Consider the following 28,000-nt stretch of genomic DNA (forward strand, 5'->3'; position numbering starts at 1 on the left):
AAATCAACCTTTGTTAAAAAGTAGAATATTTACACCATCTGAAATATCGTTTAAACAACTTTAATTCGCAGAGCAATTGCAAATCAGTACTGCATGTACAACCTTTATAATTGCTTTAATTGGTCTTCTAGAATTTATGTTGTGTGTGTACTCGTTCTTCCACTTGTAAAATACATAGATATATCTGACTGAATTAAGGCAAGTAATAGTTAAAGTCATGCAGATATCCATTTATTTTAACCATGTTATGAAGTTTTTAATGGATATCGCTGTTTCCCTGCATGTAAGCAAATGTATCAATTAATTTTGTATACAGAGAAATTCAACATAAAATGACCAAGGAGATAAGTAAAGTGACTAAAAACAAGTAATCAATATTTTGCGATGATTAGGAGTTCTTCAGATATTGGAAAGAAACTTGTAAATCTAATGGGAACTAGCACATGGAATTTTCATACTGTTCACAATGTAGCGGACCTCAGTGCTAGCACTGGGATAATTTTGGATTGTCAAAAGCTGGTATTTAAACTTCTCCTTAATATGCTTAATTCAACTTTTCCTCCATGATAGCTCTTGTAAATCACATACTGATTTCCACAAATGATTAGCAATGTATAATGACTACTATTGCCAAAATTGATCTGATTTTCAGTGCTAAATGGTGTTTACACTTATCATTTTCAGGACATTGCTCATAGTCCTGCAATAAGTCAACCTGATGAGGTAACAGTGGATCACAAAGATGAAGGATGAACATCAGCTTCTTGTGCTCTTGGAAGCCTGGTCCTAATGCGATGTAATTGCCTTATCTTGTAGATCTTTACTAAATTGATAAGTATTTACTTTATGCTGCATCTGAATTAATTCAGCGAGTGTCTTCACTAATATTTCCTGTATTTTCCAGTGAGGTTACTAATATCATGCCTAACTTTGGCTTTGAGTGGTACTGAAGGATTGAGTTAAATTGTTACATCTTTAAAGGTTTAACATCCATTAATTTGTTAGCAATATGCTATACCAGAATCCTCTTGTTTTGTATTGTACATTTAACATGAAACATTTCTTGTTTTTTGCAGTCGGATTACTACTATAAATACACAGAGTGTGATAGCTATGGCTCCAGATGGAGAGTTGCTGTGCCTCATATTCCAGGAAGCTGCATAGGACTGCCAGACCCAGTCAACGGCACATCATGCTGTAAGCCATTGTCAAATTCAAGTAACTTCGATCATATTTCTTTTTGAAGAAGCCTCCGCAGATGTTCAGAGTGTAAAGTATCTCTATTCTGCAGCTATGTATTTTACAAGAAAATCCGGCAATGTAACAGAAAACACTTTTTTTTTGCTCGGTGGATAAAGAAAGCATATTAATCAGAGTCAATAAGTTCAATATTAAATAACATGCAGAAATATTACACCTGCTATGACAGAATTTCTTGGTATTTAGAAGCTTAAGCATGAATAAACCAAAGCTTTGAAGATATTAAGGACAAATATTGATGAAAAATTACGCCCACACTGGGGATTTTTGGATCACTGGTTTGATGACACTTAAAGGATTGACGGTGGATATGCAATGGCAAGCATTTAAAGATTGCATGGATGAACTACAACAATTGTTCATCCCAGTTTGGCAAAAGAATAAAGGTAGTGCACCCATGGCTGACAAGAGAAATTAGGGATAGTATCGATTCCAAAGAAGAAGCATACAAATTAGCCAGAAAAAGTGGCTCACCTGAGGACTGGGAGAAATTCAGAGTTCAGCAGAGGAGGACAAAGGGCTTAATTAGGAAGGGGAAAAAAGATTATGAGAGAAAACTGGCAGGGAACATAAAAACTGACTGTAAAAGCTTTTATAGATATGTAAAAAGGAAAAGTCTGGTAAAGACAAATGTAGGTCCCCTACAGACAGAAACAAGTGAATTGATTATGGGGAGCAAGGACATGGCAGACCAATTGAATAACTACTTTGGTTCTGTCTTCACTAAGGAGGACATAAATAATCTTCCGGAAATAGTAGGGGACAGAGGGTCCAGTGAGATGGAGGAACTGAGCGAAATATATGTTAGTAGGGAAGAGGTGTTAGGTAAATTGAAGAGATTAAAGGCAGATAAATCCCCAGGGCCAGATGGTCTGCATCCCAGAGTGCTTAAGGAAGTAACCCAAGAAATAGTGGATGCATTAGTGATAATTTTTCAAAACTCGTTAGATTCTGGACTAGTTCCTGAGGATTGGAGGGTGGCTAATGTAACCCCACTTTTTAAAAAAGGAGGGATAGAGAAACTGGGGAATTATTGACCGGTTTGCCTAACGTCGGTGGTGGGGAAGCTGCTGGAGTCAGTTATCAAAGATGTGATAACAGCACATTTGGAAAGCGGTGAAATCATCGGACAAAGTCAGCATGGATTTGTGAAAGGAAAATCATGTCTGACGAATCTCATATAATTTTTTGAGGATGTAACTAGTAGAGTGGATAGGGGAGAACCAGTGGATGTGGTATATTTGGATTTTCAAAAGGCTTTTGACAAGGTCCCACACAGGAGATTAGTGTGCAAACTTAAAGCACATGGTATTGGGGGTAAGGTATTGATGTGGATAGAGAATTGGTTAGCATACAGGAAGCAAAGAGTGGGAATAAACGGGACCTTTTCAGAGTGGCAGACAGTGACTAGTGGTGTACCGCAAGGCTCAGTGCTGGGACCCCAGTTGTTTACAATATATGTTAATGACTTGGATGAGGGAATTAAATGCAGCATCTCCAAGTTTGCGGATGACACGAAGCTGGGTGGCAGTGTTAGCTGTGAGAAGGATGCTAAGAGGATGCAGGATGACTTGGATAGGTTGGATGAGTGGGCAAATTCATGGCAGATGCTATTTAATGTGGATAAATGTGAAGTTATCCACTTTGGTGGCAAAAATAGGAAAACAGATTATTATCTGAATGGTGGCTGATTAGGAAAAGGGGAGGTGCAACGAGACCTGGGTGTCATTATACACCAGTCATTGAAAGTGGGCATGCAGGTGCAGCAGGCGGTGAAAAAGGCGAATGGTATGCTGGCATTTATAGCGAGAGGATTCGAGTACAGGAGCAGGGAGGTACTACTGCAGTTGTACAAGGCCTTGGTGAGACCACACCTGGAGTATTGTGTGCAGTTTTGGTCCCCTAATCTGAGAAAAGACATCCTTGCCATAGAGGGAGTACAAAGAAGGTTCACCAGATTGATTCCTGGGATGGCAGAACTTTCATATGAAGAAAGACTGGATGAACTAGGCTTGTACTCGTTGGAATTTAGAAGATTGAGGGGGGATCTGATTGAAACATAAAATCCTAAAGGGATTGGACAGGCTAGATGCAGGAAGATTGTTCCCGATGTTGGGGAAGTCCAGAACGAGGGATCACAGTTTGAGGATAAAGGGGAAGCCTTTTAGGACTGAGATTAGGAAAAACTTCTTCACACAGAGAGTGGTGAATCTGTGGAATTCTCTGCCACAGGAAACAGTTGAGGCCAGTTTATTGGCTATATTTAAGAGGGAGTTAAATATGGCCCTTGTGGCTACGGGGATCAGGGGGTATGGAGGGAAGGCTGGTGTAGGGTTCTGAGTTGGATGATCAGCCATGATCATAATAAATGGCGGTGCAGGCTCGAAGGGCCGAATGGCCTACTCCTGCACCTATTTTCTATGTTTCTATGTTTCTATATTATTCTAAAGCAGGGGTTTCCAGCCTTTTTTATGCCATGGACCAATACCATTAAGCAAGGGTCCATGAGTCCCAGGTTGGGAACCCTTGATCCAAAGGATGGCAGTTTCAATGGCCAAAATGGCTACCATCTACATTGTTATAAAATGTCATCCACACTAAATTTAGATAACTTATCATTATGAGCACAAGCTCTTTTTTAATTGGCATGAATACAATGGTAAATTGCTGAATTAGTTTATTCTTGCCATACATTGTGAGGTACAGTGAAAAACTTCCTTACAACTCCTATAGATCAATTTGTGACAGCAGCACATTGAGGTGGTACAAGGCAAAACAATAAGAGTGAAAAATAAAATATGACAGTTCCAGAGAAAATGCAGTACAGGTCTCCAATAAGGTGCAAAGTCATAATGAGGTAGATTATGAGGTTGAGTCCATCTTATTGTACTATGGAGCCCTTTAATAATCATAAAACAGTGGGATAGCAGCTTTCCATAAACCAGGTGGTAGGTGCTCTCAGGATTTTGTTTTTTTTTGCCTTTATAGGGATTGGACAAGCAGAATGTCCAGAATGGGTGGGATCTTCGATTATGCTGTCGACCTCCCTCTGCAGTTTCTTGCAATCATGGGCAGAGTACTTGCCTCACCAAACCATAGTGCATCCAGATAGCATATTTTCAATTTTTTCATATCAAGAAGAGTTTATCCATGATAAAATACAAAGGGCGAAACAGTGTAAAACAAAAATTGTGCATTCATGGTCATTATATTCAGTAGTGTAAATTCTTTAAAACAAAACAAACATAGCGCCATTGTCCAAAGGAGTTTCCTTTGCTGAGGTCCTTCACTGTCACCCAGACAATGTTTTGGATCCCCTGTCCTCCTCCCGAGGTGCTTTTCACTGCGGCCATCCTGATGAAGATGGGTGGTTAATTGCTGGAAAAGGATGTTAGATTGGTTTCCCAATCAGCAATAGGATCTACCATGTACATTGGTAAACTGATTAAGAACTGATGAGGCTCAAGGAGGATATGCCAAGTTTTGTTTGGGCCTCCTGAGGAAGTAGAGGCACTGGTGATGTTTCTTGTCCATGGCCCTCAAAGTGGTTGGACCTGGGCAGGCTGTTGGTGATGTTGACTCATAGGGAGTTGAAGCTCTTAACCCTCTCAGCCTCAACATCACTGATGTAAATAGGAACATGTACCCTGCACTCACCACCAACCCTGCCCCCCTTCGCCAATACCTTTCAATGACCAGCTCATTTGTTTTCCTGACATTTGTTGTCATGACACCATGTCTGACTCATTGGTATTTGAACTGCGACCCACTCTGGTGGTGTCATCTGTAAACCTGTAGATGAAGTTGGAGCAGAATCTGGCCATGCAGTCATGAGTGTACAGGGGTGAATGGCCTCCAACTGCGTCTTATAGTGTTGATGATTCCAAGGACATGTATCAAGATTTAACTTGGTCTGCTGAACACTTTAAAACCAACAATTGACCGTGTTATTTAAATGCATTATCTCCCAAATAGATGTGTATGATTTAATTTATTTGACATTCATCTTGTCCTATTAAATACCAACTTTTAGTTTTGAATGTATATTTTTAGAAAAAGACTGAGAGGAATTAACACTTTCTGACAGACTGCCCTGTCATTTTACCTTCCAAAGACTCAAGTTAACACCTTCAGACGAGGTGTAGAGTTACAAATAGAAAGGAAAAAGTAGTCTACCGAAATTTAAAATCCTAATATAGCAAGATCATTGGATCGAGCAGGCCCTCACTATATTTGGATAAATAAGTTCATGGAAAAATTAAATAGGTTATGCAAAGAAAACGACATATATCCTGTTGTTTATTCTTATACCCATGCAGAATGTCTTGTGCCTTACAATAACTTCCATTAGAAACTAAACAGTTAAATATAATGTAGTCATAGGAAGTAATAAATACAAGAGGTTCTCCAGATGATAGAATAAACACTCAGGTCCTGATGAAGGGTCTCAACTGAAAATGTCAACTGTTTATTCCTAGAAGCACAGGAGCTTCCTGAGCTGCTGAGTTCCACCAGCATTTTGTGTGCGTTGGTCACATGAAATTTTTGCTGAAGTACAATGAAGTAAATATCTTCATGTCTTTTACATTATTGATTGCTGTTTTGCCATTCAGCTTAATGACACTTGTCAGTTGAGAGGAGGTGGTATTTACTGTTGGCCTCAAAGAAAGCTGTCCACAAAGATCTCATAGCCGCTATATTGTGGAGTAGTTGCCATTGAGAGTCAGTTTGAGAGGATCCTCGCAGCCAACACTGTGTAGTTCAAAAGAACAACTCTCACATTCAGAAATGAGGAATTAAGCAGTATTGCTTAAACTAATATAAAGACTGGGGCATAGGTGGATAATTAAGGTAGAAAGTGAAATATAATTTACCAAAATTATATCACTTCTTGAAATCAACATTTGTAGCCAGAGAGTTGTATTACAAACGTTTGTACTATAATTTAAAAAATCACCTGCTTCTCATACAACAAATTTCAGGCTATTTACAGAAAGATTAATTCAGGAATACCTGGAGTTCTGGTCAATTGATTGACTTCTGCAGATTACTTTGAAGAAGGAAAGATGCTATAAATAGCAAAGAATACAGAAGTGATTTATGAGGATGTTGCCAAGATGTAAGGTGCTGGGTTATAGTGAGTGGTTAAGCAGGCCAAGACTATGTTCATTGGATTTCTGGAAAATGAAAGGTGGTTTTATGTAAAATCATGAGGGGCATAGGTAGGATTGCAGAACCTAGAACTGAGGGGAAACTAACAGGAACCTGAGGGGAAGCTTTTTGCCCAGAGGTGATCTGTATATTCAACGAGCTACCAGAAAAGGTACAGTACTGTGCAAAAGTCTTTGGCGCGCGTGCGCGCGCACGCGCACACTCACACACACACTCACACACTCACTCACCACTCACCCTCATACACACACTCACACTCATACATATCTATCTATATATATATAGAGAGAGAGATAGAGCTAGGGCGCCTAAGAATTTTGCTTAGTACTGTTGTAATTTGTGTATTGCACTGTACTGCTCTGACAAAAAAAAACTAATTTCATGATGTATGTGAGTAATGATAACCTGAATTTGATATGGGTCTTTATTGTGGACTGAGGGTGGAAAGGGGATCAGGGTGAGAAGAATCATGGCTGGGGGAATGGGAAAGGAGAGGGCAGGGAGTGGGAAGCACCAGAGAATAATTCTGTAATGTTCTGTAATGATCAATAATGTTTGGAATTGAATTACCTTGCCTGGTGTCTCAGGGCTAGATGTGTCTGTGCACATGCCACCCTCTGTCCCTGGCATTCCTTCTCTGCCACCTGTCCTACATTCCTCCCATTATGCTCCATCTTCACAATTCCCAACATCCTCTGCTCCCACCAGATTTACAAACTTGCTCTCTGCTCCTCATTGACAAATACAGTACTGTGCCAAAGTCTTAGGCACCCTTGCTACGTATGTACCAAAGACTTTTGCACAGTACTGTAGTTGAGACAAGTACATTAATTATGTATAAAAGACACCTGGATAAGCACATGGAAGGGACAGGTTTAAATGAATATGGGCCAAGCATGGGCTAATAGGGCTAACTTAGATGGTAGACAAGGAATCTTAGTCGGTGTGGAGCAGTTGGCCAAAGAGCCTATTTCTGTTCAGTATGACTCCATAACAGAGGGAGCTTGGAGAGTTGGAGTTGAAACATGTCGAGGTGGTAAAGCAGCCATTTGGCATGCTGGCCTTCATTAGTTAGGACACTGAGTATAAATGAAAGACATTGTGCCTAGTCAGTGGTGAGCCTGCACTTGGAGTACCATGTTCAGTTTTGGGAAATAAATCATTAAGCTGGAAAGTATGCAAAGAAAATTGGCAAGAATGGGACTTTAGAGCCTGAGTTGGAGAGGGAGGTTGGGCATTCTAAGACTTTATCCAGTGGAGTGTAGGAGAGTGAGGAGTGATCTTATAGAAGGTGTATAAAATCAAAAGGGATATACTGTAGATATGGTAAATGCACTCCATCGTTTTCGCAAAGGAACGGTATTCAAAAGCTTAAGGACAGAGGCAAAAGATTTAGAAGGATCTGATGGGCAAGATGTTTATACAGGGGATGTTGAGTATGTGGAAAAAGTTAATAAAGGAGGTGGTCAAAGTGGATACAATGACAACATTTAAAAGCCATGTGGATAGGTAGATAACAGGAATTCTGCAGATGCTGGAAATTCAAGCAACATACATCAAAGTTGCTGGTGAACGCAGCAGGCCAAGCAGCATCTATAGGAAGTCCTGACGAAGGGTCTTGGCCTGAAACGTCGACTGCACCTCTTCCTATAGATGCTGCTTGGCCTGCTGCGTTCACCAGCAACTTTGATGTATGTGGATAGGTAGATGGTATTTATTTATTTGTTTTGAGATACAGCATGGAATAGGTCTTCAGGCCCTTTGAGCTGCTCTGCCTAGTACCCCCAACAACTCACATTTTAATCCAGGCCTAATCATGGGATAATTTACAGTGAACAATTAAACTACTGACTGGTACATTTTTGGGTGGTGGGAGAAAATCGGAGCACCTGGAGAAAACCCACACATTCCATGGGACGCTGGGGTTGAACTCTGAACTCAGACACCCGCGCTATAAAGCATCACATTAACTGCTGATAGGGAAGGTTTAGAGGCTTCCCTGGGAAAAAGACCATGTGCGTTCACTCGATCTATGCCTCCTGATGTTATTCACCTCAACATCCGTTGCTCCAAGGAACAAAGTCCTAGTCTGCCCAACCTCCCCCTTGAACTGATGCACACATGACCCGGCATAAATCTTCTTTTCACTCTTTTCATTTTAATGCCCTTCCTACAACAGGCTGACCAAAACTGTACACAGTATTCCAGCTGTGCCCTTACCAACATCTTGCAACATAACATCCCAAATAATACACGCAGTGCCCTGACTAATGAAGGCTGTCCTATCAGAAGCTTTGTTCACCACCCTGTCGACCTGTGACTCCATTTCCAGAGAACCATGCACTTTTACACCTGGGTCCCTTTGCTCTACCACATATGTTCTACCATTGGCATTCACTGAGACCTGCATCATATGGGACAAAGGAAAACATAAAATAATATTTTATCCACAAGTCTCTTAATGTATGAAAGGTATATAGTTTTCAGTTTTATTGTACCACATTCTGATCCCATAAAATGCATTTATAGGTTCCAGAAATGTAGCTAGACACAGTAAAAATGATTTAGTACTATATATTATTTTAGCTAGTGGTTTCAGGACAATCAATGAATGTGTAAAAATAAGAAACCTGCATTGTTTACCCTTTTGAGCAAAGTTATAGTTCTGTTAATGCGTGGCAGAGATGCAAAGGCTAAAAATGTTAAGGAAAGTATGTCTAGTATAAGTTATTTATGTGCAAATAGCATCAATGTTTTGTCTTGAAAATTGGCATTATCTGTTATCATGGTAATTGTTTTGTGATGTTTCCAGATAAAACCTAATAAACGAATGTGTAAAAACATTTTATCTTTAGCTTAAATATGAAAATTGAAAAGCAGTCATTACTGACAAAGCTGTGGCAGTTAAAATTTGTCATGTAGTTAATAAGTTTTGACTAAATTGGCAGTCTTTTTGAAGTTCCTAATTTGATTTCCTTCCCATTTTCACAGCTTTCTCCTGTGGAGCTGGTCAGTTCTTAGACATGAAAGAGCAATTATGCAGAAAGTGCATTGCTGGTACTTACTCCCTTGGCACCGGCATTGAATTTAATGAATGGGATACAGTCCCACCAGGATTTGTTATTTTAGCAACAGCTCAAGACACAGCAGATGAATACTCAGCTGTGAACTGTACCATGTAGGTATATCTGTACATCATTCAAAATCACCTTTGATGATTGTCTCCTATCTGAAATTTATTTATTTCCTTATTATAAGATTCTGATATTGTTACAGAATATGTTTCTATATGTATGATATCACATATAACAGCTGTTGAAATCTGAGGTATAAAATAATGCCACAATTAGTTTGAGTTTCATTACTTACTACAAAAAAAATAGAGGGCTATGGGTAACCCTAGGTAATTCCTAAAGTAAGTACATGTTCGACACAGCATTGTGGGCCAAAGGGCCTGTATTGTGCTGCAGGTTTTCTATGTTTTTGTGTTTTAAACGGAAGATTTTTCTAAGTACGTGCTCTCATTTTGAAGTTTTGGTGACTGGGGATACACATCAAAGAATCACAGATCCAACCCTAATTTCTTATCAGTTAAATTCTTGACGCACTTTTACACTTGTCTAACCTTAAGGAAGTATAGGAAGATCACAAAGAAAAAAAAGGGGGAAAATTCAGAAGTATCAATGAGGTTTCCTGAAGATTGAGTTTAAAAGTTGGGATGCCATGTTGCAGCTACAAAAAGAATTGGTCAGGCCGCAATTGAGTTCGAATGACCACACTATGGAATGTGGAAGCATTAGAAATAATGCAGAAGAGCTTCACGTGAGGGGAAACTTCTTTACTCAGGGCCGTGAGAGTATGGGAATGGCTGCCAGCACAAGTGGTGCATGTGAGTTGGATTTCAACAAATCTCCTTTAAGCATTGTGAGGGGATATTGGACAGACAGGGGTTATTCTCACTGGAATATGAGGAGTGACCTTACAGAAGTTTATAAAACTATGTGAGACATAGATTGATTATATAATCAGAGTCTTATTACTAGAGCGGAGAAGTCTAAAATTTAGAGGGCATGGGAAAATTTAAAAGAGACCAAGGGGGCAAGTTTCTTGCACAGAAGGTGGTGATTATTTTAAATGAGGTGGTGGTGGAAGTGATAGAGGCAGATACAATTACAGTGGTTAGACAGGTGCTTGAGCAGCAAAGGAATAGAGGGATATGGGCCTAATGTGGGCAAATGTTATTAGTGCAGATGGGTATCATGATTGGCATGGATAGGTTGGGTCTGTTTCTTTGATGAACAGCACTCACTCTCTGACCCAGGGATGCAAGTGTGATTCTATTCCTAGGCTCTAAATATCATACCTTACAAATCACTCTGGATTTCAAAACACCTTGACCAATATACCTAGCAACACTGGTAAAATTTGGCTAACATAATGTGAAAGTGTTCTTGTATATCAGCACTAACTACTTGAGAGCTGAAGAACCCTGAAAACAAAGTGGCACGGCATAAATTTTTTTGTCAGCCTTCTCTATGTTTCAAATTAACTTCAGGAGAGCGCTGCAAAAATTCATCGTGCTATTACAGTGATTTAAAAAAATGCAAAAAGAAAAAAAAGATAGAACTATCACCTGGAATTCTTGTGATTCCTTGTGCTCAACCCATGGCCTACGAGACAGCAGTAACCCTCCCTTCCTGTAAGTTACTGAGACCTGGACAACCTACAATGGGCAATGCAAGGCACTGGAAAATACTACCAATGTTGTGTTAGCAAAATCCTTCAAATTCACGGGAAGGATCAGCAAAGCAACATTGTGTCCCTTCCCAGACCATCATCACCGGCACTGATACCCTATTGCACTCAGCCAGTAACACTGGGGAGGCCACGTTGTTTGCAAACCAGACTCTCAAAACAGACACTTCATTCTGAATACTAGAAATTGCCTGGCAGATTGGGGAGACACTTCAAAGTCTCCTTGGGGAAAGAAAGCACTACAACATCCTCACTGACTCCTAAGGATTCCTGATGCATGACTATACAAAGTGGAGAAGGAACATTGAGAGATGGAGGGAGGAGAAGATGGCGGCCTGACGCAGCGCGCATGGCTGCTCTGAAATGATATCATATTTGTTAAGTAGGGGACTGTGCACAAACCTGATTTGATGGAGACAGATGTGAGAAGCACGGAGGAACATCTGGAGAAACTTCTGAAACGCCTGCTTCACTGCTGCTGCTACTGTGCGATCGAGAATCTCTGGAGGGGAAGACCCCAAAATCCCTGGCTTTGCCTATTGCCTGTTGCCGGGGCCGGGGTCAAAGCGCTCGGCAGAGATGGTGCTCGGTGTCGCAGGGCTGGTCGGAGGCTCGAAGTTTTTGGAAGGACTCAAAAGTCGACTGTGGTCGGGTGCTTCCACGGTGCTGCATCGGCAAGTTTGCGGTGCTGGAGGTTCATGGCAGGAAGAGAGTTTCTCCCTTCTACCGTCTGTGTGAGATGATGGGACTTTTGAGAGACCTTGCGACTTTTTTTTACTGTGTCCGTGGTCTGTTCTTTATCAAATTACAGTATTGCTTTGTACTTTTGTAACTATATGTTATAATTATGTGTTTTCTGTCAGTTTTTCCGGTCAGTTTGTCTTGTGTTTCTGTGGTATCATTCTGGAGGAATATTGTATCATTTCTTAATGCATGCATTACTAAATGACAATAAAAGAGGCCTGCATGTCCTCATAATCTAATCTAATCTAATTTGAAATCTCATGCCCATGCATCAGGAGTGTAAATGGCAAAGGTCTTCCACGAACTCCCACCTACTGTGTCAGGTTCCTCCTGTTCCCACATTAGTCTCAGCAGCCACATCAGAACTCTCAAAACCACAATGAAAACAAATCATCTACAAGCTCTGTGCCGGGTGCTGAGTACTCAAGAAGAAGACCTGGTGGTGTTTGTATAGGAGTAAGTAGTGCAAGGGTCAGATTGGCAATTAGCCCTTACACCAGCCAAATTTCAATATTTCATCCCTTAATGAATGAATTGCTGAATTACTAAGTAAAATGTTAGGCATAAAAGTAGCCACCTAAATCTGCTTCTAAAATCACTACTGGAACTTGATAAATTTTAACAATTATAAATTTATTACTTGTGTAGTTGTCTAAATAATCAAACAGTATAATTTAGCAGAATAAAGAGCCATTGAGAATTCAGTGTAAATCAGTCGTAATGAATTACTGAATCTCAGTTCTAGCAGACATCAGAGTCTGATTTTTTTCTTACATTTGGAGGATAATCTAAGGATTAAGCAATAGCTGAGAGTTACAAATGTTAAATCAGGTTTTTGGAGTTAATTTTTTACACCTTGATTTAGGGGCAAGTAGTATTTCATAGTTTGTTCTCTCTCATCTTTGTGTGAAGTGTTGGAATTACTCTAGTCTAGTCACTGAATTTGGGAACATTGAACCAATGAGGCTGCCGCTAATGACAAGCTTATCAGTTCTTCCTGGATTTTCAGTTCCAATTGAGCACACTGTGATCATAAACAGCATCTGAACTTGTTATACTGTCAGCTTGCCCTGCTTTCCCATTCAGTGTGGACCATGCTGCTGCAACCGATCAAGCTGATGGCGTTTTACACCTTGTTTTATTGCATTGCAACTGAAATGTTGTCCACCTGTGATCTTATCAACAAACATTGTCAGAGAAGAAAACAGCTGAAGTGAACTAACAGGGGGAGTCATGCAAATACAGCTTTGGGTGGGAGGGGGTTCTGATGGAACTGATGTAAGGGCAGCAGTGTGTCCTTCCTGTTGGAGTAGTGTGAAGGTCATGTAAGATGAGGTGTCTTTGTAGCAGGTGACCTCAAATATAATAGGAGCTACAAAGTGGCCTGAGGAAAAGTGCCAAAAGAATCTTCAGTATTTGCTTTGACAAGTAAGTGGTTCAGTGAATGTCAAAGGATGTCTTCACTGTCCTGGACACTTTGACTTTCACCATGTGCAAAATTATTTCCTGACAATAATCTTAAGTTTTTTTTCATAAGCATGGGTGGACCCGTGCCACAGCAAGATAAATTCTGGAACTAACGTAATTAGCACATTTCCATTTACAAGTTATTATCTGCAATGCAAGCTTTTCATATGGCTCCAGGTTAATTTGTTCCGATGTATGTTGCCCAGTAGGGTGGAAACTTCAGTTTAAATTGGAACCTAACCTGTAAGCTGTAACACCTGCACTGCCAGGACTATTGCAGGATTAAAGACCTAAAATAAATGGTTTTTGAAATGGCAATGGCTAAATATAAGAAAAGACAATATTTTCAAAAATTTGAAAATCGCAGGAGAATAAGAATGAATGAAGTATGTACAATATTGCCGGAAGCACTCAGTAGGTCAGACAGATCTATGCAAAGAAAAACTGAGCTAGCTTTTTAGTTCAAAGACCCATTAAGTGTTTCCAGCATTTTCTGTTTTTGTTCAAATTTCCGGCGTCTGCAGTTTTATTTCCAAAGCTTTCAACAACAAAAAGTGGTTCTCTCTTAGATAGGCAGTGGTTTTGTGCATGATACAACCAAGTAATTGTCACAATGCAAGTGGGCAATAACATTGAAGAGTAGGGTTGGTGCAGAAGATCAATCATGAGCTACTGATCGAAGGATATGGACTTCATCCCTCACGTATCCTGAGTTACAATTCTCGCCGTATTGTATACAGAGGCATTATAGGAGTGCTGAATATTTTAGTATCAGCGAATGTTTTATCGATCAGGTCATCTGCTAGCAATGAATATTGGATCCATACAGGCTAGCAAAATGTTCAATCCCACTGGTTACTTGAACAAGACCAGTGGTGGATGTTGCAAATGAAGCCCAAGATTTTTTTTGGGATTTGTAGAATGTGTAGTTGCTGGTGAGAACAGGATATGTTGCCCACTCCGTTTAGACTTCTGTGAAAAAGATAGTAATTCACCTACTTTATTGTAGTCCTTTTGGTAAAGTTCAAATCTTCAAAGTAACTTTATTATCCAAGTACATACATGTCACCATATACAACCCTGAGATTTGTTTTCTTGTGGGCATACTCAGTAAATCCAAGAACCATGGTAGAATCAATGGAAGACCACACCCAACACGGAGGACAAATGACCAATGTGCAAAAGACAACAGTACAAATACAAAAGGATAAATAAATAAGCAATAAATATCGATAACATAAGATGGAGTGTCTTTGAAAGTGAGTCCATAGATTGTGGAAACAGATCAGAGATGGAGCAAATGAAATTGAATGAGGTTATCCCCACTGGCTCAAAAGCCTGATGGTTGAGGGGTAATAACTGTTCCTGAACCTGGTAGTGAGAGTCCAGAGGCTCCTGTTGCTTCTTCCTGGTGGCAGCAGCGAGAAGAGAGCATGACCTGGGTGGTGGAGGTCCCTGATAATTGATGCTGCTTTCCTGCAACAGCCCTCTGTGTAGATGTGCTCAGAGGAGGGGAGGGCTTTACCCATGATAGACGAGGCAATGTCCACTACTTTTTGTAGGATTTTCCTTTCAAGAGCTTTTGGTGTTTCTGTACCAGGCTGTGATTCAACCAGTCAACAAACTCTCCACCACACATCTTTAGAAGTTTGTCGAAGTATTTGGTGTCATGCTGAATCTTCGCAAACTTCTAAAGATGTAGAGACACTGTCATGCTTTCTTCATAATGGTACTTACATGCTGGGCCCAGAACAGATCCTCTGAACTGATAACAGTGCGAAATTTAAAGTTGCTGACCCTCTCCACCTCTGACCTCCCAAAGAGGTTTGGCCGATGGATCTCTGGTTTCCTCCTCCTGAAGTCAATAATCAGCTCCTTGGTCTTGCTGACATTGAGTGAGAGGTTGTTGCTGTGGCACCACTCAGCCAGATTTTCAGTCTTCCTCCTATATACTGATCCACCACCACCTTTGATTCAGCCAATGACAGTGGTATCACCGGCAAAATGAAATATGATCCTGGAGCTGTGCTTAGCCACACAGTCATAAGGGTAAAGCAGGGTGCTAAGCACACGGCCTTGTGGTGCACCTGTGCTGATGGTGTTCGTGGAGGAGATGTTGTTGCCAATCCGAATCGATTAAGGTCAGCAATTGAAGTCGAAGATTCAATTGCACAAGGAGCAATTGAGGCACGGGTGTTAAAAGCTTATTGATTAGTTTTGAGGGGGTGATCGTATTGAATGCTAAGCTGTAGTTGATAAAGAGCAGCCTGTTGTATGCATCTTTGCTGTCAAGGTTTGAGCGAAGACCCTATGAAATAGTATCGGCTGTGAGCCTGTTCTGCCAGTAGGCATATTGGTGTGGATCCAAGTCACTTCTAAGGCAGGAGTTGATGTGTTTCATCACCAATCTCTCAAAACGCTTCAACACAGTGGATGTAAGCGCTACAGAACGATAGTCATTGAGGCAGATTACCACGTTCTTCTTAGGCTCTGGTGTGATTGAGACCTGCTTGAAGCAGGTGGGTACCTCAGACTGCTGAAGCAAGAGGTTAAGGATATTGGTGAACACTCCAGCCAGTTGATCAGCAAAGGTCTTTAGTACTTGGCCAGGAGCCCCATCTGGGCTTGATGATCTCCATGTGATCCCCCTCCTGAAGGATACTCTCACATTGAACTCAGAAACTGAAATCACAGGGTCGTTGAGGGCTGTGAGAGTTTGTGACCTTTCCTCCATGTTTTGATAGTCGAAGTGAGTATAAAAGGCATTGAGCCATCTGAAGCAGAAGCCCTGTTATTGCCTCTGTCATTTGATTTCACTTTGTAAGAGGTGATAGCATTCAAGCCCTGCCACAGCTGTTGAGCATCCTTCATTGATTCAAGTTCCGTCCGGAATTGCCACTTCGCATATGCGATGGCTTTCCGGAGATCACACCTGGACCTCTTGTACCTTACTTGGCTACCAGACCTGAATACCTCTGACCTGGCCATCAGCAGATTGCGGATCTCATGGTTCATCCAGGGGTTCTAGTTGGGAAGACTGAATGATTTTGTGAGGACACAATCGTCTGTAACTGTTTTTATAAAGTCTGTGACAATTGTGGTGTATTCATTCAGATCCACTGATAACTCCTTGAACGTGGCCCAGACCACCGACTTGAAGCAATCCTGTAGCCTCTCCTCTGCCTCCTACAACCACCTCTTTGTTGTTCTCAACTCTGGAGCCTTGCTCTTTAGCCTCTGCCTATATTCAGGTAGGAAAAGGATAGCTTAGTGATCAGATTTACTGAAATGTGGTCTGCATATGGAATGGTAGGCATCCTTTATCATAGTATAGCAGTGGTCTAGTGTGTTGGGACCTCTGGTTCGACAGGTTATATGCTGATAGTAATTGGGTAGGGTTTTCTTCAAGCAAGCCAGGTTGAAGTCCCCATCTATGATTTGAGATGCATTGGGGGACTGTTCCTTGTTTGGTGACAGCAGTATGCAGTATCTCATGTGCCTGCTTCCTGTCAGCCAATGGTGGTATGTAAACTGCAGTCAGGATTAATGAGGAGAACTCTCTTGGTAAATAGAACCATCGACACTTGATCGTTAGGTGTCCAGGTTGGAGGAGCAAGAGTACGACAAAACCACCACATCAGAGCACCGACAGTTTATCATGAAACACAACCCACCCCACCCCCCACCTCTTGCCTTTTCCGAATCATCAGTTCAGTCTATCTTGTGTATCGAGAAGCCTTCAGGTCCAGTTGCTGAATCTGGCCTGCTGGGAGGAAGCCATGCTTTGGTAAAGCACAGAACTCAACAGTTTCTCATTTCCCTCCAATACAGCTCCTTTGCCCTCAGGTCCTTAATCTTGTTCTCCTAACAAGATGGTGGGTGGGGGGGGGGGCATCTCATTATTCTCTGTTTCAGCCTGGCTTGGAGTCCCTCTTCCTGCCCTGCTTCTTGCCATGGTGATTAACCTTCATCCGCTTTAAGGTGCCGTACCAACCTGCATGAGAGTTAAGTCCTCCGAGTCCTTCCGAAGATTGTGAAACTTGTAGTTCATTACGTCAATTCAAAAGTACATTGCTTAAAAGGAAATTACCTGCTGCAGATTGCGGCAAGAATAATTCAAAAGTGGTATATTTAGAAGGAGCTCCTGTAAGTAAGTTCCAGGATTTAGACTTAGTGATGATCAAGACAGCTTTATACTTTCAAGTTAGGATGGTGTGATTTGGAGGGGAAGGTGCTGGTTATCTGCTCCCATGCACCTTCTGCCCTTTTTCTAGGTGGTTTAAGATTGTGGGAGTTGTTGGAATACTCAGAGCATATTGATCAACCGAGAGCATTGAAATTTATGCTAAATTTGAAATCTACATTTTTCTGAAATTTTGATAGGTCAAAATGGACTCTCCACGGTGACTTCATAGCTTCCAACAACGATGAATGCACCGCCATCCTGATGTACGCAGTGAACCTGAAACAGTCTGGCATGGTTTCATTCGAATATCTGTATCCAGACACAGGAATATTCTTTGAATTCTTTGTAAGTAATTGAGAAAAATGACAGGTGACTATTAAATGACATAGAGGTAATTTTATATGTGCCGATAGTCTCTTGTTTCTGGATCAGAAAATGCAGTTAATGATCACAGTAGCAACTTTCATTTCTTTTTAGATGAAACTAAAAAGGGTCTAAGAGAGTACTGCAAGAAGCAAATATAAATTCCATAAAATTACAGTCATTTTGACTTTGTAATTTATTCTGTGTTTTAAAATAAATTGCTGCTATTGGAAAGAACATTGTTGTCCTTGTAAAACCCAGTGATTAATTCTATTCTGTAAGAGCAAGAATATAATTGAAGATTGCCGAAGTTTTGAAGACTCACAGAAAATTTACAGTATGGAAGGAGCCCATTTGGCCCATCAATTCCATACTTGTTCTGTGTGAGAGCAGTTCAACTGAACATGCTCTATATCTGCCCCCTTTGCAAATTCTTTGTCTCATCCATTTTGCTTTTGAATGCTGCAAAATTGAATGTGCCTCCAGCACTGGCCCTGGAAGCATATCCATCATTCAAACCACTTATAATCAACTTTTGACTCACTTGCCAATCAATCCTATGTCCTCTGGTTCTTCCACTGAAGTTGCTTCCATGATCTTGCTCCTCTGGCCATATTTCGATGCCACTGATTGAATGTAATACTTTGTTCACTACAGGTTCAGAATGACCAGTGCCAGGCAACAGAAGATGAAGATAAATGGATGAAAAAAACAGAAAGAAATCAATGGAATCGCCATACAGTATGTATATTAAATATATTTCAATACCTGTCTTTGCTTTCTTCCCTGTCATTTTCTAATTCTTAGAAATGTTTCATAGTACAATAGAACTCTGCTCTCCAAGCACTCTGAAATCCTGGTGGCTCAGCATCTGGTACAATAAGTAATGCTCGTCATACTCCCCTTGAACTTGTAGGGAACACAGCTTCCTGCATTCCCTTTTAGTTCACTAGGGCCCTGGTTTCTTTTGCTCACTTTTGACTCACTGTGGCCCTGGTTCCTGTATTCTCACTTCCCCCTCACCAGCTGCAGATTATTGCACCCCTTCTTTCTCATTATTCCCACTTTCCAGGATCCCAGATCCCATGCTCCCTTCTGATTTACCTGGACCCTGGTTTCCGGGCTGTTATCCAATTCACCATGGCTTCGGTTCCCACAATCCCTTTTCACTGCTCACAATTCACCATGGCCTCAGAGGCCCCTTTTCTAACCTTGAATTGTTGAAGATTTAGCAAAGACAAGTAAACATGCTGTGTGAAAGTAGTGCATTGACTCTGAAATGATATAATGTCGAATGAGAGTGCTTCAGAGTTCAGGACAGAAAAAATTGACTACAAAAATGAACCAGTCTGTTCTAGTGGCATCAGAATTAGAACTTCATGATTTGTATGCGCAAACTGTGCCAGTTGCAATGTTTACTGTGTTTGTGCAAAATGATGATGTGTAAATTCAGGATTCCTTCAAGCCTGAGCTAACTGGAGGCATACCGGCACCTCTGCTGAACAGCTGGAAGTGTGTGCCAGGCGTAGGTCTTGAGTGGAGCTTTGCAGTGCCAAGTGTGAACATTTTTGGAGGATGGGAATCCAACCACACATATGAAGTTATAAAAACTTCCTTCATTATCCTTGGTCATCACCCTTCGTATTGACCTCCTTGGTAACCACCTTCCACTGATATATTGCTTCTGCTCTCCCGTGCTTCCTGCGTCTTCTGATTTTTCACAAATGTGCTCAGTGCTGGTTTGGTAAGTTGGGACCCTGGGAAGTTAGCTTGTGAAAGGTCTCAACTTTGGAATAACTTTCCACAATGGTAAAGAATAGTTAATATCATTTCTGGTGGTGCAAGGGCATTGCAAAAATGCCGTTTAGTGCAAAAAAAATGTCATTGGTTTCATTTGAAAAACCATGAATTCTTGATGTGGCTAAACGAATTTCAAGGCAGAGCAGCATCGGGATATATTGGTGCATGTCCTTGAAATGTCACTCTCCTAGGACTTGATTTTCAACACAAACTCCCAGCCCAAGTTGCTTAAGCTCTACAACCAAAATTAAATAGGGCACCAATATCCATCTGACACAATTCTCAATTTCTGTCCTTTCCAATGTGCTACTTTGTTTCTTGGCCCAGATAATCATTTACATTGAGAAGCAAAAGTTATGGCGAGTGTATTGGTAAGGTACATCCAGCGGACGTGGTGTTCACGCCTAGTGAAATAAGTACTTGCGCACATTTGAAAAATGCTTTCATGAACTACCGACTGTATACCAGTTCTGGGGACACATGTAATCAACCATCATTCACAGAGTATCAAAATCCATGCTGGAATTCTCCTGGCTTCCAGATGTTGACAGCTTCTGCTGTGAGAATTGCTATCTTCTTTCCACGTTGTTTTCCAAGAAAGCATAGCTGGGATCAACAAGTAAGGCTGCTCTTGTATCTGTACAACTGAAATTTCTTGATGTGCTTCTTCCACTGTGGAGTTTTTGGTGATTGAGCTCAATTAAGCGATCCTTACACGAAAAGGCTTTAAAGATGGCGCCAACAAAGGACACCTCGTTATGTGCCGCTCAGTCAAATATTCCCGTTCAGGACTGAAATCCGCGGTCACAGCCAGAGGTACTTCTGGAAGCAACATTGTTTTAAGTCGTTTAAAAAAATCTATCGATACTCAAAATTGACAGCTCTTGGACGTCAGATGCAGGTCGTGAGTGCGGCTTCCTTTTAAGAAAAAGGAAGTGAGGAAAGCATGCTGAGCTGCAAGTAAGATTGAAGCAGAGAGGCTTTAGACCCCCATTCCCAACCATCCTGCTGCAGAATGTACAGTCTCTGAAAAATAAAACTGAAGACTTCAGAGCAAGATTCCTGCACCAGTGGGACATCAGGGACTGTTGTGTACTTTGCTTCACGGAAACATTGCTATCTTCTGCCATTTCAGATGCTGCACTGAAGCTTGATGGCTTCACCGTTCACTGTGAAGACAGGTCAGCTCAGACTTTTAAAGGCAGAGGAGGTGGAGTATGCTTTATAATTAAATCATTGTGATGCACATACGTGGTGGGTCTGTCTCAGAATGCCATCATTCTGGTAGTGGTGTACATTCCACCTCAGGGCAGCATCAGGCAGGCACTGGAGGCATGAAACTGCGCACCCTGGTGCCTTCCTTATCACTGTGGGAGATTCAGCCAGGCCAGCTTGAATAAATCTCTGAACAACTACCACCAACATATCACCCTTGGAATCAGAGGAGCCAACACACTTTACCACTGTTATACCGCCATCAAGAATACTTACCGTGCCATCTCACGCCCACACTTTGGAAAGTCCAGTCACCTGGCTGTACTTCTTTCTATTTTCCAGCATATAGGCAGAGACTAAAAAACCACAGCACCAGTGGTAAGGACCAAGAAGGTATGGTCAAGGGCGACAGAGGAGCACTTACAGGATTGTTTTCAGTTGTACTGTGGAGAGCATTGTAACTGGTTGCATCACCGTCTAGTATGGAGGGGCCACTGTACAGGATTGGAATTGGCTGCGGAAAGTTGTAAACCCAGCCAGTTCCATCATGGGCACTAGCCTCCCCAGCATCCAGTGTGCCTTCAAAAGCCAATGTCTCAAAAAGGCAGCATCCATCGTTAAGAAACCCCATCACCCAGGACTTGTCCTCTTATCATAGCTACCTTCAAAGAGAAGATACAAGAGCCTGAAGACCCACACTCAACATTTCAGGAACAGCTTCTTCCCCTCCACCATCAGGTTTCTGAATGGACAATGAACCCATGAACACTTCCTTCGTATTTTTCCCTCTCATTTTGCACTATTTATTTAATTTTTTTATATGTACTTATAATTTATAATTTTTGTAATTATGTGTTGCAATAAACTGCTGCTACAAAACAACAAATTTCATTACTCTGTGGTTAAGAAGGCGTACGGTGCATTGGCCTTCATCAATTGTGGGATTGAGTTTAAGAGCCGAGAGGTAATGTTGCAGCTATATAGGATCCTGGTCAGACCCCACTTGGAGTATTGTGCTCAGTTCTGGTCACCTCACTATAGGAAGGACGTGGAAACCATAGGAAGGGTGCAGAGGAGATTTACAAGGACGTTGCCTGGATTGGGGAGCATGCCTTATGAGAATAGGTTGAGTGAATTTGGCCTTTTCTACTTGGAGCAATGGAGGATGAGAGGTGACCTGATAGAGGTGTACAAGATAATGAGAGGCATTGATCTTGTGGATACTCAGAGGCTTTATCCCAGGACCAAAATGGCTAGCATGAGAGGGCACAGTTTTGAGGTGCTTGGCAGCAGGTACAGAGTAGATGTCAGGGTTAGGTTTTTTACACAGAGAATGGTTAGTGTGTGGAATGGACTGCCAGTGGCGGTGGTGGAGGCGGAAATGATAGGGTCTTTTAAGAGACTCCTGGATAGGTACAAGTACATGGAGCTTAGAAAAATAGAGGGCTATGGGTAAGCCTATGTAGTTCTAAGGTAAGGACATGTTCGGCACAGCTTTGTGGGCCAAAGGGCCTGTATTGTGCTGTAGGTTTTCTATGTTTCTGTCTGCTGGTGATACAGTATTCTGATTCATTGACAACCTGATCAGAAAAGTATAATCATCAATGTTAATGTGGCAGAATGAATACCCATGCTGTAGCCATTTAATTTTCTTAGATATATCCTGGTTCACTCTTATCATGTCAAACTTCCTGAGCTGTGAAAAATTCAGTCTGTTGTTTACAAATCTATCACGTGTTCCAGGGAACTTTCAGGAGAGTCCCCCATACCTGGGCATCGCAGTGGTGCAACCGTCCCTCATACCTTCTGTGCTCCGGGTTCGATCCTGACCTCGGGTTCTGTCCGTGTGGAGTTTTCACGTTCTTCCTTTGATTACGTGGGCTTCCTTGGTTGCTCCAGTTTGGTCCCACCTCCCAAAAGTATGTTGGTTGGTAGATTAATTGCTTATTGTAAATTACTCCTCCAGCGGGTGGGTGAAGTTGATGGTTATATGAGAAGGAATAGGTTACAGAAAAACATAGGGAAGATGAGATTACTCTGAGAGCTGTCATAGACATGGCCATCCTCACTTTGCACCTCCAGCATTATCATCAAAAGGTCCCTGCTCTGCACCAGCTACCAAAGAGTCTTTAATTGTAATTCCCCTTCAAATGTTCGAGGCATCTTTTTCCTATTTTGCTGAACAGTCCACATAACTGGAACACTGATTTGGTAACCCTGTAACAATCCAGCAAATCAACTATACTAGTATCAGGTTGCAGCCGTCAAACCACATAAAAACCGGTTCATCAGTCCATTCCTCAAGTTCCAAGTTTGTTGTCATCTGACTGCACATATACAACCAAATGAAACAATGTTCAATGGACCATGGTGCACCCACCCAATATATATTACAAATAGCACATAAGCAAAAATATAACCAGAAATAAGTTAATAAAATATAATTCAAAATGCACCCAGCACTGGTAAACAGTAGGGTATACAGTATACACCCAACTATTGCAGACATCCCACCTCTCCGGAACTTCCGGGAGTCTCCCGCATATTAATAGTGGCTCCCTGATGCCCGCAAATTATTTACAATATCACGGAAATCAATTTTTTTGAGAGTGAGCGAGAGAAAAGCAAGAGAGAGTGCAAGAGCGACCACGAGAGAGAGCGAGCGAGCAAGCAAGAAAGCAAGCAAGAGGGCTTGAGAGCACGTGTGCGACCACGAGAGAGAAGAGAGAGCGTGAGTGAGAGCGCGCCATGGCAGAATGTTCCAAAAAAATATAAAATGTACGTCACCCCAGACTACACTAAAGTGTACCCCTGCCTAATAGGAGTCAAAAATAATGACAGTGTTGCTCGCTGCACTGTTTGCAACAGTGACATTTCTATTGCCCATGGTGGGTTAAGGCTGTAAAAGACATGTTGAGGTGAGATTAACAGGTGTCATTCTTTCATTAGCATAGCTAATGTTATTTAAACTAGCTGGCCAGCTGCTATGGAGCTACTCTATTGCAGACATCCCACCTCTCCCGGAAGTCTCCCGCAAATTGATGGTGCTACCTCCCTGAAATGAGTTTTTGCAGGGTGGGATGTCTGCTATTGCTGAGTCATCAGAAAGTTTCTGCAAATGACAAATAGTGGGGAGGGAGACCCCGATGATCGTCTCAGTGGCTTTAACTATCCTCTGAAGGGTCTTGCAGTCTGATGGTTTGCAACACAATGATGCAGCCTGACAGGACACTTGGGAGTGGTGCTCCTGTAAAAGTTGTTGAGGGGGTAAGTGTTGCACTCCTCAATCTCCTTTCCCCTTAAATGTTTAATTAATGCTGTTGGTTTGAAGAATTTAAGTAAGCTTGTCATTAGTAGTAATTTTATGAAGAAGCAAGGTGTATACAGTGGAAGAGTTGTGCTTTGTAAACGGTATGAGGAAAGTGCAGTGCAGCAGCATGGATCACTATGAAAGCATTGTAGTCATTATCTCTCATCTGTCTCAAACACAAAAAGGTATTGTCAAGCATTGCATTGTTCCTTGTCATGCTAGAAGACTTGAAGTTTAACTGAATGACAGTGTCTCCAAATCAATACAGATAAACAGCTATTAAACACGAGGATGTTTCACAACATCATTATCTGCTCATATATTCTTTCTCCTTCTTCACCATAGCTCTTTAACTTTTAAGGTCGTCAGGACAATGCTGATTGATAGCTTGTTGCAAACACTGGGATTTACCTTGCTCAGTTGTTCTGACAGAGTTTTTTTCCACTGGGTGGACCAATCAACCTTCCTAACTGTTAATCAGAATCAACTTCAGGTTTAATATTACCGGCATATGTCGGGAAATCTGTTAACTTTACGGTAGCAATATAATGTAATACATGATAATATAGAATGAAATGAGAGTTTCTCTCTCTCTCTCTCTATATATATATATATATATATGTAAGTAGTGAAAAAAATAAAAAAGTAGTGAGGTACTATTCATGGATTCAATGTCCATTCAGAAGTCGAATGGCGGAGGGGAAGAAGCAGCTTCTGAATCATTGAGACAGTGCCTTCCGGTTTCTTTACCTCCTTCCTGATGGTAATAATTAGAATAGGGCATGGGGGTCCTTAATGATGGACGCTATCTTTTTGAGGCACTGTTCCTTGACGATATCTCGGACACTAAGTGGCATGATTTGAATGCCAATCAATTTTTACAAAGGCAAATGCTTTTGAAAAGGCTGGCAATGTAAGGGATCACTTCAGGGTCATCATAAAAGGGACATTACTTTCATTATCCCTATTTCTTTATTTAGTTTCCATTTTTTTTTAAAGTTCATGATCACAGACTGGAAACTGAACTTGCCCTATTAACGTTACTCCTCAAAAACAACTGATGAAGATTGAATATTAGAACAGACCAGGCATTAGGACATGACTCAAGTAGGAACTGCACTGGGGCTGGGAGATAATCAATTAGTTTTTATTCGAATAAAATATGTAACAGAAATCAGGAAATACCAGATGTACTTAGTGACTCAGTGAGCACCTGTGGGGAGAGGAACAATGATATTGATTCCGTTCAGAGCCAGTTCAACAGAACCCTGAAAAGTGAGTAAACAAGGTTGTTTCAGATTGCAGGGAGCAATAGGGTTGGGAGAACAAAGGGAATGTTTGTAATAGTGTGTAGATCAAAGCTGGCAAGGGAAAAAACAACTTTAACAATTGGAGACAGGAAAGGGAAAAAAAATGTAAATAAATAGAATCCTAAAGGTACAGCTTCATCTTATAGAGAGAGTTTCAGTTTACTTCTCAGCCCACAGATGCTGATTGACATTCACCAGAAATTGGACTATTTATACCTGAAGTTAATATTGAAAACTATAAATGTTAAAAGATTTTTTTGCTCATTGATATAATTAGTAGATGTGAGTAATTTCTTCTGACCTTTTCTTCTGATTTTGTACTCACTGACCTTATTGTAAATGGTGTTGGAACCGGTTTACTGATATGAAAGCCTTTTGTTATGTGTGTCCTCCAGGCAGAACATATCATTTATAAATACACTAAGATAGTAAAGATAAAACAGAATCCGGAATCTAATGTAGTAACTTCAAAAGGCGAACTGCAGGCAAACAAATCAAATGCAAGGGTCACAGTGAGTTAGATTGGGAGATCAAGGGTTCACCTTTAGCTCATAAGAACATAAGAAGTAGGAGCAGGAGTAGGTCATCTGGTCCATCAAATCTGCTCCGCCATTCAATAAGATCATGGCTGATCTGGCCATGGACTCATTCCACCTATCTGCCTGTTCCCCATAACCCTTAATTCCCTTACTATGCAAAAATCTATCCAACCTTGTCTTAAATATGTTTACCAAGGTAATCTCCACTGCTTCATTGGGCAGAGAATTCCACAGATCCACACCTCGTGAAAGGTTCATTCAAGAGTGTGATAACCACCTCCCATAGAGTCATTTAGACATACATTCCAGAAACAGGTCCTCTGGCCCACTGAATCTGTGCTAATCCAGTGTTAGCCCCGTTTCAATTCTCCCCACATCCTCATCAACTCCCTCCTACTACTGTGCAAGCAACATATTGAAAACCTTCCCCTGTAATCCTTAGTGATAGTGTCAAAGATATTGTTATTTGACTCGCACCAATCTTAAAAATTGTGTGCTGCTTTGTAGAGCTCTCTGTAGATTTTGTAACATGCTGTCTTTTTCTTGGAAGGTTCATCTGAATCGTGGTAATAATGTCTTGTATTGGCAAACAACAAGGTTTTCGCTGGGCCTGGAAGTACAAAAGCCAGTTCTCATCAGAAACATTCATATCACAGGTACCAACCCAATGAATGAGCCTGTTTTTAATAAGTGGTGCAGATAACGCTTGGTTGTTGTGTGGATCTCTAACTTATTTCCAAATGAAAGTGACTGGGAATTGAGCAGGGGGAATCTAGAGTAAAAACAATGAGCTGATAGCGGATCTCAGCAGGTCAGGCAAGATTGATGGGGGGAACTGGACAATTGACATTTCGGCACAAGACTCTTCATTTGGACTGAAAGAGTGGAGATGAGATGGCCAGTACAAAGAGGTGAGGGGGAATGGGGATGCAGAGCTGGCAGGCAATAGGTGGTTCCAGATGAACTAATCAAAATAGGACATACATGGTAAATGGTAGGGCATTAAGGAATGCTTTAGAACAGAGGGATCTAGGAATAATGGTGCATAGTTCCCTGAAGATGGAATCTTATGTGGATAGGGTGGCGAAGAAAGCTTTTGGTTTGCTGGCCTTTATTAATCAGAGCATTGAGTATAGGAGTTGGGATGTAATGTTGAATTTGTACAAGGCATTGGTAAGGCCAGATCTGGAGTATTGTGTACAGTTCTGGTCACCGAATTATAGGAATGATGTCAATAAAATTGAGAGAGTACAGAGGAGGTTTACTAAAATGTTGCCTGGGTTTCATCTCCTAAGTTACAGAGAAAGGTTGAACAAGTTAGGTCTTTATTCTTTGGAGCGTAGAAGGTTGAGGGGAGACTTGATAGAGGTGTTTAAAATTATGAGGGGGATTGATAGAGTTGACATGGTTAGACTTTTTCCATTGAAAGTGGGGAAGATTCAAACAAGAGGGCATGGGTTGAGAATTAGAGGACAAAAGTTTAGGGGTAACATGAGGGGGAACTTCTTTACTCAGAGAGTGGTAGTTGTGTGGAATGAGCTTCCAGCAGAAATGGTTGAGGCAGGTTCTCTGTTATCGTTTAAAGTTAAATTGGATAGATATATGGACAGGAAAGGAATGGAGGGTTATGGGCTGAGTGCAGATCGGTGGGAATAGGATAGGGTAAGAGTTTGGCACGGACTAGAAGAGCCGAGATGGCCTGTTTCCGTGCTGTAATTGTTATATGGTTATATGAGCAGGGAGTTGATTGGCTGATAGAATTGGGTGGGGGAGGGAGGAGTGACGAGAACAGAAGAAGTTGGGAAGTGATACACAGAAGCAGAAAAGAGCTGCAGTTGAGAGAATCTGATGAGGAACAAAGGTGAAGAGGAATCATATA

The 28,000-nt window shown here is 41.3% G+C and overlaps 1 protein-coding gene across 4 annotated transcripts in view; it reads left to right on the top strand.

Moving 5' to 3' along the window:
• Nucleotides 1–28,000, top strand: part of elapor1 (endosome-lysosome associated apoptosis and autophagy regulator 1) — a 141,477-nt gene that overhangs the window by 58,468 nt on the left and 55,009 nt on the right. For 2 of the 4 annotated variants that reach the window (XM_063065483.1, XM_063065482.1), the window contains exons 2-6: nt 1,077–1,197; nt 9,424–9,610; nt 17,782–17,929; nt 18,605–18,688; nt 26,672–26,777. In XM_063065483.1, coding sequence (XP_062921553.1) covers nt 1,077–1,197; nt 9,424–9,610; nt 17,782–17,929; nt 18,605–18,688; nt 26,672–26,777 — 646 coding nt within the window. The remainder of the gene's footprint in view (nt 1–1,076; nt 1,198–9,423; nt 9,611–17,781; nt 17,930–18,604; nt 18,689–26,671; nt 26,778–28,000) is intronic. The other 2 variants (XM_063065485.1, XM_063065484.1) reach the window with 1 other exon arrangement.

The sequence above is a fragment of the Mobula hypostoma genome, chromosome 13, assembly GCF_963921235.1.
Source record: "Mobula hypostoma chromosome 13, sMobHyp1.1, whole genome shotgun sequence".
Taxonomy (NCBI): Eukaryota; Metazoa; Chordata; class Chondrichthyes; order Myliobatiformes; family Myliobatidae; genus Mobula; species Mobula hypostoma.